General features: G+C 53.2%; 2 protein-coding genes across 3 annotated transcripts; one reads left to right on the plus strand and one right to left on the minus strand.

Moving 5' to 3' along the window:
- Positions 1-1,111: 1,111 nt before the first annotated feature.
- Positions 1,112-11,019, minus strand: ZMAT2 (zinc finger matrin-type 2). Its single transcript, XM_084215781.1, has 6 exons — positions 10,960-11,019; positions 6,965-7,058; positions 6,358-6,481; positions 5,256-5,329; positions 3,378-3,523; positions 1,112-1,920 (listed from the first exon to the last, which is right to left on the minus strand). The coding sequence occupies exons 1-6, from the start codon at positions 10,975-10,977 to the stop codon at positions 1,777-1,779; spliced, it is 600 nt and encodes a 199-aa protein (XP_084071907.1). The 5' UTR covers positions 10,978-11,019; the 3' UTR covers positions 1,112-1,776.
- Positions 11,020-11,085: 66 nt separating this feature from the next.
- LOC311159734 (histidine--tRNA ligase, cytoplasmic-like) lies at positions 11,086-16,717 on the plus strand. Of its 2 annotated transcripts, XM_084215988.1 has the most exons (12): positions 11,086-11,288; positions 11,376-11,495; positions 11,829-11,924; positions 12,706-12,831; positions 12,976-13,083; positions 13,498-13,596; positions 13,906-13,999; positions 14,136-14,263; positions 14,347-14,589; positions 15,282-15,398; positions 15,698-15,844; positions 16,051-16,713. In XM_084215988.1, the coding sequence occupies exons 1-12, from the start codon at positions 11,097-11,099 to the stop codon at positions 16,105-16,107; spliced, it is 1,527 nt and encodes a 508-aa protein (XP_084072114.1). In that variant the 5' UTR covers positions 11,086-11,096; the 3' UTR covers positions 16,108-16,713. The 2 variants fall into 2 exon arrangements, with proteins under 2 accessions (XP_084072114.1, XP_084072113.1); XM_084215987.1 differs by having other exon boundaries at positions 12,706-13,083; positions 16,051-16,717.
- Positions 16,718-16,740: the final 23 nt, after the last annotated feature.

Raw genomic sequence — 16,740 nt, forward strand, 5'->3', positions numbered from 1 at the left:
AATGGGGGGTGTGGGGCAGCCTCTGCCCCATTCTCAGCAGCATCAACTGAACAGCTGCATTGAGGGGCTGGGTGTCTGCAAAGCTGGTGGCTGGAATAAAATGGCTGCTGCTAAATCTTCTCTGAAACATCCTAAACTTTTAATGTGCATGAAACCACGGCAGCATCCCTTTCGCACCCCGGAGGGCACAAAGGCGCGAGCGTCTCCGCTCTCCCATTCAGCCGGAGCCACGTGCTGCAGCCTGAACAGCACTGGGAACGTGGCTGGAATGAAAGTCGCCCTCCCAGCCCGTGTGCTCAGAGAGCCAAAGTCAAAGGATTGCCAAGTTAAAAGGGTCAAACCTCCAAGGACAGCTGTATCTGACTGGCTATATATCATTTCAATAGCATCTTCAACGGGGATTATAATCTGAATTGAAGCGGAAAGACCTGAGGCAATGAAGCTGTCAGCAGGCTAAGATTAAGGAATTAAAACAGCAGCACAACATTACAGGATTTGTTCTAGATGTATTAGAAAGAGCAGGCTAAACACTGCAGCCTTCCCCAGGCTGGAAATTTCATACGAGCACGGAGAAGGGCAAGCGCAAGGATTTCATCAATATACATAAAAAGAGAGAGGAGAGCGAGACAGAGCTACGAAAACCCAGCCATGCAAAATATAAATCCTAACTGCAGACAGAAATGAGTCACACAAGGTTTGACTGAGGTAAATAAAAGCAAAAATGAAGTGGATTTAGGGGAAGGTAGAGGTGAAAAGACACTGACAGCCAGTAGACAGGAAAAAAATGGCCCTTAATATACTAAGGCTGGTAAAATCTGGAACGCAGCCCAGCCTGTCTTGGATTGCCTGATGGGAATGAAGGTCCTCAGCCCTGAACTCCCTTCCCCTTCCATATTCTTACACCCATCTCCAGAATTACTTCAAAAAGCCAAGAATGATGGCAATGGTCTGCCTAGGGCAGCTGGGAGCTGAGCCAGGAGAGGAAGGCACACACCTCACCTCTGCCACCAGTGGGTCCCCAGAAGGCCACCCCAGCTCTGTGCTGCTGGGAGACACCAGCAGCTCTTCAAAGCTCTCAAAATAAAGAAGGCACCAAACCCCCAGCAAAGGGCCCATTAAAACATTCCATTTATTTCTGGCAAATTGTACACACCTTTCTTTCATTGGCTCTATCCTAGACCAGTCATGGGGAGGAATTTCTCCCCTACCTTAAAGATACTGAAATTATGGGCTAAAACACAAAGAAAAAGAGGGAAGTCTCCCTTGCAGAAAAAACACACAGGAAAGTTTCAGCAACCCAGACTCCATGCAGCCACCAGCTCTGCTCAGCACAAGCCATAAAGATGCACCTCTCACACTGCTTGCTGTGGCACATTTTCTTCACTATGAGCCTAAAAACAAGTGAATCCCTCCCAGCACCTCAAACACAGCTTGGGTGACAAGTAGGGCCTGGTTGACAACTAGATTAATCCTGAACCAGGCCACCTGTGCAGAATGTGCACTTTATTGACAAAAAAAATGTACCCAACAGAGCACTTCCCTGCACACACACGGCCACAGAGCAGCCAGATCTAGGACACAGAAGGAGAAGGGAAGCTAATGAGAGGCAGAGCTTGATCTGCAGCACAGGTAGAGTATGGAATTGCTTTTCAACTCTTCCAGCCAACTTCTACTGGGAGATTTACATACAAGTCCTCAATCAAGTCTTTGAAGAGTTATCCAGAGTTCCCTGGGTAAAAACAAGCTGTTTAGAGACAGAGGAGAGTCCAGAGCTGTTCAGTGGCTCTTTTTGGTTGAGCCAAAACCAGAGAAACCCATCACAGCTGCCATTTCATCATCCTCTTCAAAGGTCAAATCTTCCTCCGCCCGCCTCTTCTTCTCTCTCTGCTTCTCCTTCTTGTAGGCTTTGGCCTTCTCCTCCTGCAGCAAGGGACACAACAGCAAAACAATTTGCACCTCCTGAGCTGAAGGAGTTTTGAGACACCAGGTACTCTACAATTACCACAAATCCTGCCCACAGTAGCCAAGCTGTGCCTGAGGAAATGAACAGTAGAAATCCTGGCCTGCAGTCCTCAAGGAGGAAGTTCACCAGTGAATCCAGACCACCCCATTTCCCAGGCAAGAGCAGAGACACACACACACAAATAGACAAAATGAAGCATTATCAAACTCTCTCTTCTGAGCAAACAGGTTTTGCCTAGAATCAAGGCTGGGACAAGGAGCTGGTTTGAAAGCAGGAGGCCATTCCTTGTCCAGTGCTTCATGGCAGTGACTGTGATGCCTGCTGGCTCTCAGCCTGGCAGAGTGACAGCTGCTCGCTGGAACAGAAGCCGAAGCTCTGAGCGGCTTTCAGGGGGGTTTTGGCATCAAAGAGTTTGCGCTGCTCTAATCAAAGTGTTTTGCTCTGTGAGGATCATGAGCCCTGGCACAGAGCCAGGTTTGTACTGGGTGACACCAAAGCATGGCTTCAGCTCCCAACTTAGCAACTGCTCCCACCATTCTCATTGCTGTCCACTGTGCTCCTGAACACAGCCATGCCCTGGAGAAAGCTACATCAGGAGCTGCTGCTGATTTCCTTCTTGTCATCCATCAACTGGCAGCAGCTTTTCAACCTACAGCACTCCCTTTGCTGCTGGGGCAGCTCCCTCCTATCCCCCAAACAGATGGGGCTCAGCAGCACCACAGCCTGCCTGAGAGCAGAGCTCAGGGCTGCTCTGTGAGCACCCCAGAGCTCCCCTGTGGTGAAGCAAAGCGAAGGGCTTGGGCAGGGACACTCACACAGGCAGTGATTTGTAACCTTGGGTTATGTGCTGCTGATAGAGGAGAAGCACCCACAGAAGCTTCTCAGCTGTCAGAACTTAGTTGGGTCTTCAAATAATTGATTTTCATGTTTACTAACATCTAAGTTTGAGAGAAATCTGCTGTCTTTTACCACCTCCTCACACATCTTGCACCACAGCACACCATTCACAAAGCCCTTCTACGCTCAGGAGGCCACACAGAAGCAAGTGCCCTGTGGAAGGGGACTCCAGCAATCCTAAGAGCTATGGGAGATAATGGATGAAGATGCAGATCTGCTACCAGACCACACAAGTTCCAACACAACTAGTGGGGGACAAAAAATGGACTTGTGCTGTTCTGAGTGGAAATCTGAAGCATCAAAAGTTATTCTCACACAGAAAGAGGAGAAAAGGGTTTCTAGGGACAGCAACAGAAACATTTCAAAAGCAGAAAAACAAACTCCACTCATAGGAGTAGATGAGAAGCCCATGCTACCAAGAACAATGCTTCTAAGGAACAAGTAGGAAGCAGGATTGATTTCCTCCCAAAAATTGTTTCTGGGGAGCTTTGCTTCCTCAACTGTTGCCTAGACTCACCTCCTCACGGAGTTCCTTCATCCTCTCTTCAAAGTCATAATCCTTCTGCTTCTCCTCCATCTTCTTCTTGTTCACCTCAAAGCGTTTCTTCACCTGGTCCAGCGTGGAACGCTCCACCCGCATGGACATGCCCAGATTCCTCTGGTCTGGAGAACATGAGTGGAATCAGCAGCGTTCTGCACTAAGTCTCCACCCCTGATCCCAATTTAAACAGCACAGCACCACCTTCCTGCCTGTCACTCCCCTCAGAGCACCTTCCAGGGCCACACTAAGGATTTCTGAGGTTGGGGAGGTGAGCTTTAGGGGGATACCGTAACCCACACAACAATCCAAACACTACTTGTAACAAGAACACAGACTATTCTTTAAAGGTTCCTTATTTGGATGCTCCCTGTCATTTGCTCTGATGCCTCAGGAAATTTAATCTTGGACCAGTGGAATAAAAAAGGGTTGGAGCGTTGAAAAAGGAGCTAGAATAAAACTGACAGGCTGGCATCTCTCAGCTGTGGGCGATGCTAAACAAGACATGAGTGGCACTCAGAGATCCTGATTACACAGGACATTCCCAGCTAAAGCAGAGAATATTAAGTCAGGCTTCTGATTCAGTGGCTCTACAGAGCAGATTCACAGTTTTTCACTTGTGGGTAAGCCTGTGCTGATGGGGCCACCCCCAGAAATGCCTCCAACCCACATTTCTGAGTGGATCCAAACAGCCTGTTCACTCCAGCAGCCTTGCACAGGTTTGTCCCAGGCATGCAGCAGCATTTGGAAGCTTAAACTACACACCAGGAATTAGTAAAAAGGGCTGCCAAGAACAAGCAGGTTTGAGCCAGATTTATTGACAGGTTTAAAAGTTCCCAGACATATACTAAGGTACTGTGCAACCTGCCACTTTCCAATCCCAGCTCAACCCTACAACTCATGCCCATCCACACAGCCATGCCAGGATTTTTCATTCCAGATTCTCTCCTATGAACTTCTTGCTCATCTCCCAAGATGACAAACAAGGCATTCAGCACCTTCCTCCCAAGCACATAAAAGCACAGGTTTTTAAAACACTGTGTTTTCTTTTCTGAGCTACAGAAAACCAGTTCTCAGGTTTCTACTGAATCTTCTGTTCTCAAACAGTCCCATGTGCAGGTATGGAGCACACATATCCCTTGCCTTTTTGTAAAGGGCGATTTTCTGACTTCCACAAGGAGCCAAAAATACCTTCATGAGCAGGAACATCATGCAAAATATATCAGTTCTGTCCTGCTGCTCCTTTACTTCCTCTACATTCCCCCTCTCTGAACATGCCAGGAAGAAGCAGTATCCACAGTCAGATCAATGAGGGTATAGTCCTGATCCATACTCTGGAGCTCAGGCACCAGCCAGCCCTGAGCTTTGTACCCAACTTCTACAAAGAGAAGTTTCTGATCCAAAAATAAACCAGTCCCAGACCTGTTACTTATCTCAGTACTTTACAGTTTCAGTGCTGTAAGAAGCCTCTCTCCAGATTTACAGAGGAGACATCATGATTTGGGGGGTGGACTAAATGACCTCTGAGGATCCCTTCCAACACAAACTATGCTAGAATTTTCTGACCCTGAGTTTCTCACAGCACTGACAGGATGGACAGGGAAAATAAGCCCACAAACCAGAGTACACCAATCACTGCTTCTGCTGGGCTTACCATGAAAGTGGTCCAGCACTCTGGAAGGTGTCAGGAGATAAGGGCAGCACCTCCACACTTCTCATGATGAGCTTCTACATCCTGATCTCCTAAGCTCTCTGATCCATGGATAAGTGTTCAACCCTCAGACATGGGTGATGCACAAAAGGAACAGTCCCTCCAACTCAACCAACCCTCCAATGAGGCAAAGAAATGGTCCTTACGTTTTTTGCCATTGATGTGATCCAAGAAGTTGATGGAATCCTTCACCACACAGTCACACACATTACAGTAATACCTGTCAGGAGAGACAGAAAAATGAACCCCAAAGCATGACACAAAGCTAAACCCACAGAAGAGACAATCTGCATGTCACTGGGGATACAGGACACTTCTCCAAGACAAGAGGGCCCCAGTGAGGAGCAAGGGCAAGGGCAATGGACAGGGCTGCCATGGAGGTACCAACCCTGATACCAACACTCCTCTGACATGATAGAAACCAAATTCTGAGCTGCCCTGCAGGACACCAGCCACAGCATGTTCCCCTTCCAGCCACACCCCACTGGGTGGGATGGACTTTGTGACACAGCCTGCCCTCCCCCAAGGCAGGGCTGGCCAGCAGCCCAGGCTTCCATTCCACAGCCCTCTCACCTGGCTGCAAGGTAAGTGCTACCATCCCTATCACTCACAGTGCAACTCCCTGATGAGCACAGCTGTGCCTTCTGCCCATCTTAAGAGCTGCTGCAGAAGTCCAGCAAGGGGCTGAACTGCCACCCCTGGGTGCTGGTCAGGGCTGCACATCTCTCTGGCACTACTGCCCAGGGAGACACTAACAGCTTCACTCCTGAGGTGACACAAACTCAACACATTCTTTTGATGGCTTAGGGTGAGCTCAGAACCCTTTCAGACCTTGGTGGAACATGAACCACACAAACAGTGGCCAAACACCATTCCTAAGAACAGCTATCTGGATGTTTCCCCCATTCCCAGTGCACAGATATCCAAATGAGCAGCAGTCCTGGTCTCAGTGCAAGCAGGCCTGGTTAAAGACACCCAAGCAGGCAGCAGAGATCTGCCTCTGTTGGTCCTACAGGTGGGCAACATTGATACCAAGGAATAATGTCCAAAGGGGCTCAGCCTGCTGGGTCTGTTCCATATGTTACCCCAGGAGACACAGTTTAGGTATAGAAAAATGTAGCCCCACCATCCCAGGCTCCAAATACAGAAGGACAGCAGCTCCCGGTGCCCTGTGAGGGGTCCCTGCTGTGTCACAGCTTCCCAGTCTAACCAGCATGACTCTGAGACCTCAATAACATCACAACCTACCCTCCCATCTCTGACTGAGGGGTAGTTTTGGTGATGACAATGGTTTTTCCCAGCTTGGATTCCAGGTCCACTTTGTAGTCCCGGTGCCGCAGAAGTTCCCTTTTGACAGGCTGAGCTGGTTTGCCTAAAACAAACAAAAGGTCAAGCTTAACATGCTGGATTTCATGTTCCCCTTGGTGCAGAGGGACCTGCTGGCTATCTGGGAGTACCTGATCCATGCAGAAAATGCACCTTTGTTTTTAAATCAGTAAAGGATATCATCTCCTCCTCACTGTTTCCTGGCTCCTATTAGAACCAGGTACATCTCTGAGGTGTCTCCAGCTCTGATTTGAGTCATTCTGAGATCTTGTTTCCAGCAAATGACTGGAAACAAGAAGAGTCCTCCTTCCCCAAAGAAGAGTCAGCCCCTGGAAAGGTTCTCAGTAATTTCTTTTGTCAAAAAAAATACACTTAGTGGCAAACAAAGGAGCAAGGGAAGGAGCAAGGGAAGGAGCAAGCCAGCTCTTTCCCTTTGGGATTCAGCTTCAAACTGCTCTGTCCCTCCCAAATTCCAAGGGTTTGGGAGCCTCACTGCCAACCCAGCACAGCTTGCCAGCACACTGCTCACCATCCTTCTTTTCTCTCTCCTCTGTGAGCCGCTTCTCTGCGAGTTTCTCATACTCATCCTTGTCCCACTTCCGGCGGAAGTCCAGGTTCTTGGTCTGGGAGGGAAACAGAGTTCATTACCATTTATTACACAGTCTGATCACCTCTGAGGGGGCAAAGAGGGGGAATCACTTGGCCTGTGAGGCCAGTGCAGAAAATTAGGAGAACTATATTATATCCCCCTGTCCTCTGTTTTCCATCCATGAATTATGGATGTGGTTTAAGATAATCACTCTCAGCATGCCTCTAGCTACTACTAGAATAATTTCAAAGCACTAAAAGAAGAAATGAGTTGATCTTAACAGCTCCTGAGATGATCATCAGGATTTTGCCTTGAAAATCAGACTCAAATGGAATTGAAACTTATGGATCTCAGACCTGGGAAGTGCATCCTGACAAACACTGCAGCAGATTACACCTCCTTCTTCCAGAAGCCAAAAGAATCCAAGCTGCAAAGTCAGACAAGGAAGCTGCAAAACACAGCCTGAGCTAAAGAGAGTTTGATTACCCTGCAGGAGCAGGGAAGGCTGTGCCTGTCTGCTCTCAGCAGTGTCTACGTGGTGCAGGCATCAAAGTGCCGAGCTTGCCATGAAATCACAGGCACCAGGGTGGGATTTCCAAGTGGGCACATTTACAAGCAAACCAGAACAAGCTCTGAAACCCTGTCAAGGCAGGGCTTGGAGGTACCAGGGAAGCACCTGTACAAAATCCACAGGTTTTGCTGTCCTGCAGCTTCACATAGGAAAGGGCAGAAACACCTCCAAGGCATGCTGGCCCTTTGGGTGCTCCACAGAACTCTCTGGCAGGGACAGGATACTTTAATAGAATCCTGGAATGGTTTGGGTTAAAGGGACCCTAAGGATCTTGTTCCACATCCCCTACCACAGGCAGGGACACCTTCCACTATCCCAGGTTGCTCCAAGCCCCATCCAACCTGGCCTTGAACACTTCCAGGGATGGGGCAGGGCCTGTGCCAGGGCCTCATCACCCACAGAGAGAAGAATTTCTTCCCAGTATTAAATCTAACCCTGTTCTCTGGCAGTGGGAAGCCATTCCCCCTTGTCCTGCCACTCCATGCCATTGCTCAAAGTCCTTCTCCAGCTCTCTTGGAGCCCCTTCAGGCACTGGAAAGGACTCCAAGGTCTCCCTGGACAGAGATTGTTGTTCAGTCTTCCCCAGGCTGAACACCCCCAGCTCTCTGTCTCCACAGCAGAGGGGCAGTGGCCCCTGGAGCATATCCATGGCCTCCTCTGGGTTCACTCCAACAGGTCCATGCTTTTCCTATGCTGGGGCAGTGGAGATGGACACAGCATGTGTATGAAGACAGGCTGAATTCAGATAAAGCTGGCATTGAAGAAAACAAAGACTACTTTTTTGGGTGGATTTCACTCAGTCCCCAATGCTGAGGGCAGAAGTGATGGGGGAATTTCTATTCCCCTCACATCCACTCTGACCAACCCAGCTCAAGCTCTTCCCAGCATTTGCCCCATCTGCAGCTCAGGCCCCTATACCTGGGATCAGTCACGGTTTCACTCAGCCACCTCCTGAATTTCCTGAGCAGATAACCCCCCTTTGGATAGAGCTGCATTTCCCTCAGCATGGCAGGGAGAGCCTCTCAGTTTCACATTAAAGAAAGGACAAGATGTATTTAAAAACACCTCCGGGGGAGAAGGACCCCCCTCACCCCACACCCCACCGCCTTCTCCGCTCAGCCAAATCAAGAATCCAATCACAATCCAAAGGACACAAATCCCATTTGGAGCTACAGCAGCAGCACAGCCATTTAAAGTTCTCTCCTCTGGCAATCCTTCAAATGGAACGAACAACTACTGATAGGGATGAAAATGCCTTGGGGAGGCGTAGAAAAATTCTCATTTATTCCCAGAGCTTCTTAAGCACTTTAAGGATGTCGTAACAGGTTTTATTAACCACCCTGAGCAAAAGAAAAGAAAATATCACTGAGTGTAAATTAACGTTTGGGGGTATTTTCCAGACTCTCCTGCATGCCAGGCATTATCACAAATCGTAGCTGGTGGGAGCCTGCAGAGGGGGAGGTTTATTAGCTGCTTCTCTCTCGTGTTGCAATAAAAGGAAAATAGTCTTTTGCAGCTCTTTTACCAATCTGCCTCATCCAGGCGTAGGGAAAGGAATTAAACTAAACTGCATGACAAGATCTTGGTTGGACAATATTTGAAGGGATGTTTCTGAACTGGTGGAGACAAGGGGGCTGCAAGCCCCCAAAATCTTTATCTCAGAGCTTATCTCCCAAATTAATAACAATGATTAATAACCAGAAGTGCCTCACAGCCTCCTGGTCCCTCTGGAGATGGACACCAATGGTGTGCCCAGCATCAGCACCAAAGCCTGTGAAACAAGACAGGAGTCTCAGGCCAGGCTCAATCCAACAGGAATTCTCAGCTAGCAGCTGACAATAAGCCACAGGCCCCATCTCCCTCACAGGCAGGCATCCTGCTCCTGACCTCCCCCACTTCATGGAATCGATTCTGGAATGGTTTGGATTGGAAGGAAACTTGAAGAGCAGCCAGTCCCACCCCCTGCCAAGGGCAGGGACACCTTCCACTATCCCAGGCTGCTCCGAGCTCCATTCAGCCTGGCCTTGAACATTTCCAGGGATGGGCAGTGCCAGTACCTCACTTCTCACTAAGTGGCTTCAAGGAAGGAAAGATGGGCCGAAACCCCTTCAGAGCACAGCCCCTGTGCTGCTGACAGCTTTGGGAGGGCACTGGAGGTGTTCCAACAGCCTGGCTCTCCAGTCAGGCTAAGCCTGCAGCATCTACCTTACCCATCCCATCTCAGCACTCACAGAATCACTTAGGTTGAAAAAAACCTCCAAAATCATCAAATCCAAGCTGTGAGAGATCCTCATGTTGTCACCCAGTCCAGAGCACTGAGTGATACATCCAGTCACTCCATGAACACCTCCAGGAATGGTAACCCCAACGCTTCCCAGGACAGCTCCTTCCAGCATCGGACACCCCTTTCTGGGAAAAAACTCCTCCTAATTTCCAACCTAAAACTCCCCTACTGCAACTTTCGGGGCTGTTTCCTCTCATCCTGTTGCTGGTTGTCTGGGAGCAGAGCCCAAACCACACCTGGCTGCACACCCCTGTCAGGGAATTGCAGAGATGTTTCTCCATCAGGACACGGAAAAAGCGCCCCTTTCCCTGGAGAGGGAAGGGAAGGGAAGGGAAGGGAAGGGAAGGGAAGGGAAGGGAAGGGAAGGGAAGGGAAGGGAAGGGAAGGGAAGGGAAGGGAAGGGAAGGGAAGGGAAGGGAAGGGAAGGGAAGGGAAGGGAAGGGACCACCTGCATGAGCCATCGCCCAGCTCCTGGAGATGGGTGGGGGTCCCTGCCAGGGGGCTGGAGGTGGGTGAGCACCTCCACCCCGGAGGCTGAGGCACCTCAATCTCCTCATGCTCCCCGGCTGGGACAGGCGGAGCTCAGGCCCCAGGACGGGAGGATCACAGAACCACTGCGATTGGAAAAGTCCTCTGAGATCATCGAGTCCAACCTGTGACCCAACACCACCATGTGAACCGGACCCGGGCACCGAGTGCCACGTTCTGCCGTGTCTCAAACGCCTCCAGGGACGGTGACTCCTCGACTCCGCCGTGGGCAGGATCGCGCTGGGGCCACCCCGCTCCCAGCCCCGAAGGTATCAGGAGAACCCCAGCCTCCCACCGCCCACACACAGAGCTGGAAAAAGCAGAGATGAGCCCCCTCCCACCCCACATACACCCGCCCACCGCGGCACTCCCGGCCCCGCCACATCCCTCATCCCGCGGCCTGGCAGCGGCCCCAACCGGAGCGCAGCGCGGCGCGGCCCTGCCCCCGGCCCTGCCAAGCCCAGTAGGAGCAGCGGGGGCGGCCGAGCGGCCAGCAGCCCACACTCGGAGGGCAGCCCACACTCGGAGGGCAGCCCCGGCGGCAGCACCTACCCCGCTGCCCGACGCCATGGCGAGCCGAGGGCACAGCACCGGGAACTGTCGCACGGCGCCGTAAAGCGCGGCCGCCCGCGCAGTCACGTGCCCCGCCGCGGTCACGTGCCGCCGCTCCCGGTGTCCCGGTGCCGGCCATGCTGCGCCTCGGCCCCCTCGCCGCCGCCCGGTGTCTGCCGGCAGGGCCCCGCCTCGGGCCGCTGTACCTCGCTGAGAACCGCGGCAGCTCCGCCCGGTCCTGGCAGCTGGCCGGTGACCGCGGACCCCTGTCCCGGCAGGTGCGGGCGGCGGCGGGCGGCGAGCGGCTGCCGGTGCTGAAGACACCCAAGGTAAAGGCTGGGAGCGGGAGCGGCGCCGGTGGATACCGGTGTTTCCCCGCGCCCTTGCCGCTGACAGCCGCTCTCTGTCCCGGGCAGGGCACCCGCGACCACCCACCGGCGCAGGCGGCGCTCCGTGAGCGGCTCCTGAGCGCCGTGGTGTCCTGCTTCAAGCGGCACGGGGCGGCCGCCATCGACACCCCCGTGCTGGAGCTGCGGGTGAGGCGCGCCGGGAGCTCCCTTCGCCCTTGGTGTGGGGAGCGGACCCGCCCCGGGGGCTGTGGGCCCCCTCTGCTCCCTCCCGTGGGACCGGGGAGCGCCCCTGCCCCCGGGGCTTCGGGACGGCTTTGGGAGCTCCCTCCGTGCGGGGTGGGGAGGGCAGCTGGACATTCACTCTTGGCTTTTTGGGGGGACGGGGAGGTGGGCTCAGGTCCGAGGGGGCTGGATGGGGTTTGTGTGTAATGCCCGGTTTGTGGGGACAGAGCTCTGCCCCATCTCGGGGACCCTTCAGCCCAGAGCCACCTGGTCACCAGCCCCTTTCCCCCTCCCCAGGAGACGCTGCTGGGGAAGTATGGGGAGGGAGCGAAGCTCATCTACGAGCTGCAGGACCAGGGAGGGGAGCTGCTGGCCCTGCGCTATGACCTCACCGTATCCTGTGCTCCCGAGGGGATGGTGGCACCCGGAGGGGATGGTGGCAGACCAAGGTAGTGGCCATATCTGCCTTGAGGGATCGCTCTTACCCTGGCCTGCCTGCAGGTCCCTTTGGGGTGATGGCAGCCCCCTTGGCCATCCCAGCTGGTCTGGCTGTCATTGTCATGACTTCACACCATCTCCCAGCCGGGCCCACAGCAAAGTCCATTCCTGCTGTGGACATGCACTGCTTTTATCTTCTCACACAGTCCCCACCTCTGCTGTGCCCATCCCACCTTGCTAGTGCCACCTGGATAGGTGTTTGCTGCAGGTGTCCATCCCAGGCCTTCTCAACCTCCACATCTCAACAAAATCTCTTTCCTTCATTGTCCATATAGCTGTGCCATGCACTGAATTCCCACTGATCCCACTGTGACAGGGTGGAACGATGAGAGGGTGTCCTTGTGTATGCGATGTTGTCACACAGTGGGTCTGGAGGAGGAAATGGAGCTGTCCCAGCATTGAAGGAGCTCTGGTGGTTCATTGTACTCATCCTCAGCCTGGGGGATGATCTCCCCAGAGGTCATAGAGTTATAGAATATCACAAGTTGGGAGGGATCTGCAAGAATCTCCCAAGTCCAGCTCACGACCCTGCACAGGACACCCCAAGAATCTCACCATGATTGTGAAAAATATTGGGAAGTGGCTGGCAAAGGGAAGGGGCAACGGGAGGCTTTGGGGTTCAGCTTCTACAGCTCTGGGAATGTCCATGTTCCCATCCTTAACTCCTCGGGCCCAGGTGCCCTTTGCTCGCTACCTGGCCATGAACAAGATCACCAAGATGAAGCGCTACCACGTGGCCAAGGTGTACAGGAGGGACAACCCGGCCACCACCCGGGGCCGCTACCGCGAGTTCTACCAGTGCGTGAGTGTTGTGGTGGCCGCTGCTGCCACCAAGGCCACGAGGCCAGCAGGGTTTTCCCCCTCCAGCTGCTGCAGAGCAGCAGGGTGGGCCTGGCTAAGGCCCCCTGGCTCTGCCAGGAGCTCCCATCACTTCTTCTGCCCCCAGGACTTTGACATTGCCGGGCAGTTTGACCCCATGATTCCCGATGCCGAGTGCCTGAAGATCGTGCACGAGATCCTCAGTGACCTGCAGCTCGGGGACTTTGTCATCAAGGTGAGACTGGGTGGGTTCTCTGTGCCCTGCTGGGAAGCAGTGGTCATTGTTCTGTGGTTTTACACAGTAGTACCTGCTCCCACTCTAAGGCCTGACCCAGAAGTTCATCCCACTTCTCTGCCTCCTCATGGTGTATATGTAAAGGCTGGACCTCAGCCTGGACATGCCTTAAGCTGGGAATACCAGGAGTTCTCTTCAGGACTAACCACAGTCTGCAGAGTTCCAGTAGCTGACTAGATCCATATAGTCACAGGGTGGTTTTCATACCTCTATACCTTCTCTTCCCATGGAATTTGGGTGCTGGGGGAAAGGCATGAGGAAATGCCAACAGCTGCAGCTTCCCCCACACACTAGGAAAAAAAGAAATGACATCAGAGGGTGCCCCCAAGGTAAGCGTGCCTCTCCCTTGCCCAGGTCAATGACCGTCGGATTTTGAATGGTGTGTTTGCTGTCTGTGGTGTTCCAGAGAGCCAGTTCATCCCTGCCTGCTGCACCGTGGACAAGCTGGACAAGGTCAGCATTGGGCTCAGGGGAAACACTTCTGGTCATGGGATAGATGTCTTAGGCTGGGCAGTGTTGTGGCTGTTCTTGTTGAGAAGAGTCTCACAGCACCTGAGATGGGGTCTGTAAAGGAGTTGAGGAGTTCTTGGGCCTGGTTAAGAATAAAAGATTTGTTAAAAATTCCTATGAGAGGGAGAGAGAGAGGCACGGTTAGTGAGATCGCTGACTGTTGTTGCACACAAGTTGTGCTCCTGTGGGCCGATGGAGGCAGTGGGTGAGGAGAACATCCTGCAGTAATTGATGCCCTTCTCTGCCCTACAGATGCCATGGGAAGAAGTGAGGAGTGAGATGGTGGGAGAGAAGGGGCTCTCTCCTGAGGCTGCCGATCGCATTGGGGAGTATGTCCAGCTCCATGGTGAGCACCATGGGGTGATGCCCTTGGCCTTGTGCTGGGCTGGGCATGGAAGGTGCAGGGCACAGCCCCGGCTGGCCGGGGCCACCGTGCCGGGTGCTGCTGCCCTGTCACAGCTGAGGCATGGCTGGTCCCACAGGTGGGCTGGACCTGATCGAGCAGCTTCTCCAGGACCCAAAGCTATCCCAGAACAAGGTGGCCAAGGAAGGGCTGGGGGACATGAAGCTGCTGTTTGAGTACCTGACCCTGTTTGGCATCACAGGGAAGGTGAGGAGGTGTGGGGGAAGGAGGGGGAGCTGCCCTGCTGGGCCCCGAGCGGGCGGTGACGGAGCCGCCCTTGTGCCCCGCAGATCTCCTTCGACCTGAGCCTGGCGCGGGGCCTGGACTATTACACGGGGGTGATCTTTGAGGCTGTGCTGCTGCAGCAGGAGAACGAGCACGTGGAGGAGCCGCTGAGCGTTGGCAGCGTGGCCGGAGGCGGCCGCTATGACGGGCTGGTGGGCATGTTTGATGCCAAGGGCCGCAAGGTGCCCTGCGTGGGGGTCAGCATCGGCATCGAGCGCATCTTCTCCATCCTGGAACAGAGGCTGGAGGTAGGTGATGCAGGCAGTGCATTGGGGAAGGCTCTGGGAAGCAAAATATTGTTTATTGTTCTCCAGCTCCACAGTGTTCAAGGGAAAATAATTTTGGGGTGGCGCTTCCCATGCCTAAATATTGATGCACAGGAGACAGAGTCCTTTTGTGCAGCCCGTCAGGATGTAGGTAGGTGTGGGCAGCTGAGGGCATTCCTTAGGAGATGTCAAGGAAATGTTAGAGACCTCCTTGAGCTCTGGCCTGGCTCTGAGCTTTGTGTCCCAATCACTTTATTGCGTTGTGCCTCTGAAGTTTTCTGTCCTGGGGATTCTGAAGCAGTGAATTTGGTAACAGCTGTGAACTCACTGTAATAAACCCCAGGGAAGCCTCTGTGGAGATTCATCATTCTGTGTTTGGTTCCAAGCCTGCGATTCCTTGCAAGTGAAGCTTAGGCAATGTGTTTGTACCTGAAGAATCAAAGGAGACATTGGGAAGCTGTCCTGGTCCCATCCAGGAGGTTGGCCAGGGTCCCCACGGAACAGCAGCACGCACTTAAGTAGTGTGACACAATGTAGAATCTCTGGGGGGCTCATTAAAGGTGCCCAGGTTGTCACTGACTGAGTTTAGGTTTGGAGATAGATGAGGTGAGGTGTTGTGAGCTGCAGATTCCCACGGAGTCACTCCCACCAATGTCCCATGTCTGTCCCTTCAGGCTTCTGGGGAGAAACTTCGAACAACTGAGACCCAAGTGCTGGTGGCTACACCTCAGAAACACCTGCTTGCTGCCAGAATGAAGCTCATCTCCGAGCTGTGGGATGCAGGGATCAAGGTAAAGGAATGACTTGGGCTTGTCAGTGTCACAGGTGAGGGAGGGAGAGCCTGAAGGGAGCTCTAGCACAGCAAGACCAACTCCGTTAGTTGTGTGTCTCTCCAAGTTCTGGGCCTGTCTGAGTTCACAGAGTTATTCAGGTTGAAAAAGACCTCCAAGATCATCAGGTCCAATCTTTAGATCTAGGCAGGCAGAGAAGAACAGCCCAGAGCAGTAAAGTGGTTTGGTTTTGGTGCTTTACTGCAGTATCCATCAGAGCAAAGTTGGGTTAGTGTTTCACCCTTCCCATTCCCTCCTAGGCTGAGATGCTGTACAAGAAGGATCCTAAATTGCTGAAGCAGCTGCAGTACTGTGAGGACACAGGGATCCCCCTTGCTGCCATTGTGGGAGAGCAGGAGCTGGCAGATGGAGTTGTCAAGCTGCGAGATATTGCAACAAGAAAGGAGGTGAGAATGCCCTTTTACACCATGCTTTAAAGTACTTCCAGACTCTGGAGACCACTGAAGAGCTGTGGGTATTTCCTCAGCGTTCCTTTGGGAGGCCATAGCACAGATCTATTGGGTGACTCCAGAAAACCAGTCACAAACTGCATTGGTACCCCACTTAGTCCTTAAAAGTGCTCTTCTCTACTGCTGCTCTGTTTGCTTTGTAGGTTGATATCCCCAGAGAAAAGCTTATTGATGAGATCAGGAGAAGGCTGGAGCCCTGAGGACTTCTCTGGCTGGAGGTGCTTGGCAGAAGTGCTGCACAGCTGGAACCCTGCAGCACCCTCAGCCCCTCCCTGCCAGCTGCGGTCTGGGGACATCCACGGGCCTGAGGCTCATTGCCTCGGCTCAGGCAGTGAGAACTGAGGAGTAAGATGGTTTTAAAAGCTATGGACGGTGCAGTCACCAGGTTAACCTTCTGGTTAGCTTCTCTGAAGGTCAAGTTTGTGGGTTCCCAATCCTGCAGTCCCTGTACAACCATTCCCGTCACTGTAGGTGGTGGTGGTGGCACAGATGGATGCGGTGAAGCTCAAGCAGGATCAGGTGGAACTCCAGATTTGGGAGGGGGAGTCCGTGGTGTGTTGGGCAGCTGCCAGCTCAGGGAGGGGGGCAGTGGAAGGGACCCCCGCCCCTGCTCGGGCAGCGGGGCCGGTCCCAGCCCGCGGCCGGGCGCTGCCGGCGGGCGCGGAGCTGCGGGCGCGCCCTGGAGGAAGTTGTGTCCCATCACCGGGGGACACAACGAGCGGCTGGAGCGGCCGCGCAGGCCGGGGCGCGCGCGGGAACACTGTATTTTTATATATTAAACAAAAACCCCGATTATAAACCCAAACCGCGCCCTCCGGCTTTCCCTTCCCCGC

The sequence above is a fragment of the Fringilla coelebs genome (assembly GCF_963513975.1).
Source record: "Fringilla coelebs genome assembly, chromosome: 15".
NCBI classification, from domain to species: Eukaryota; Metazoa; Chordata; class Aves; order Passeriformes; family Fringillidae; genus Fringilla; species Fringilla coelebs.

Coding starts and splice junctions, on each gene's coding strand:
- ZMAT2 (XM_084215781.1), bottom strand. Junction 6,482..6,964: donor GGAGAGAGAAAAGAAGGATG/GTGAGCAGTGTG, acceptor TGTTTGTTTTAG/GCAAACCAGCTCAGCCTGTC. Junction 1,921..3,377: donor TGAAGGAACTCCGTGAGGAG/GTGAGTCTAGGC, acceptor CCCTTGCTGCAG/GAGGAGAAGGCCAAAGCCTA.
- LOC311159734 (XM_084215987.1), top strand. CDS start 11,097: ATGCTGCGCCTCGGCCCCCTCGCCGCCGCCCGGTGTCTGCCGGCAGGG. Junction 11,925..12,705: donor CCCTGCGCTATGACCTCACC/GTATCCTGTGCT, acceptor CCTCGGGCCCAG/GTGCCCTTTGCTCGCTACCT. Junction 13,597..13,905: donor CCGTGGACAAGCTGGACAAG/GTCAGCATTGGG, acceptor TCTGCCCTACAG/ATGCCATGGGAAGAAGTGAG.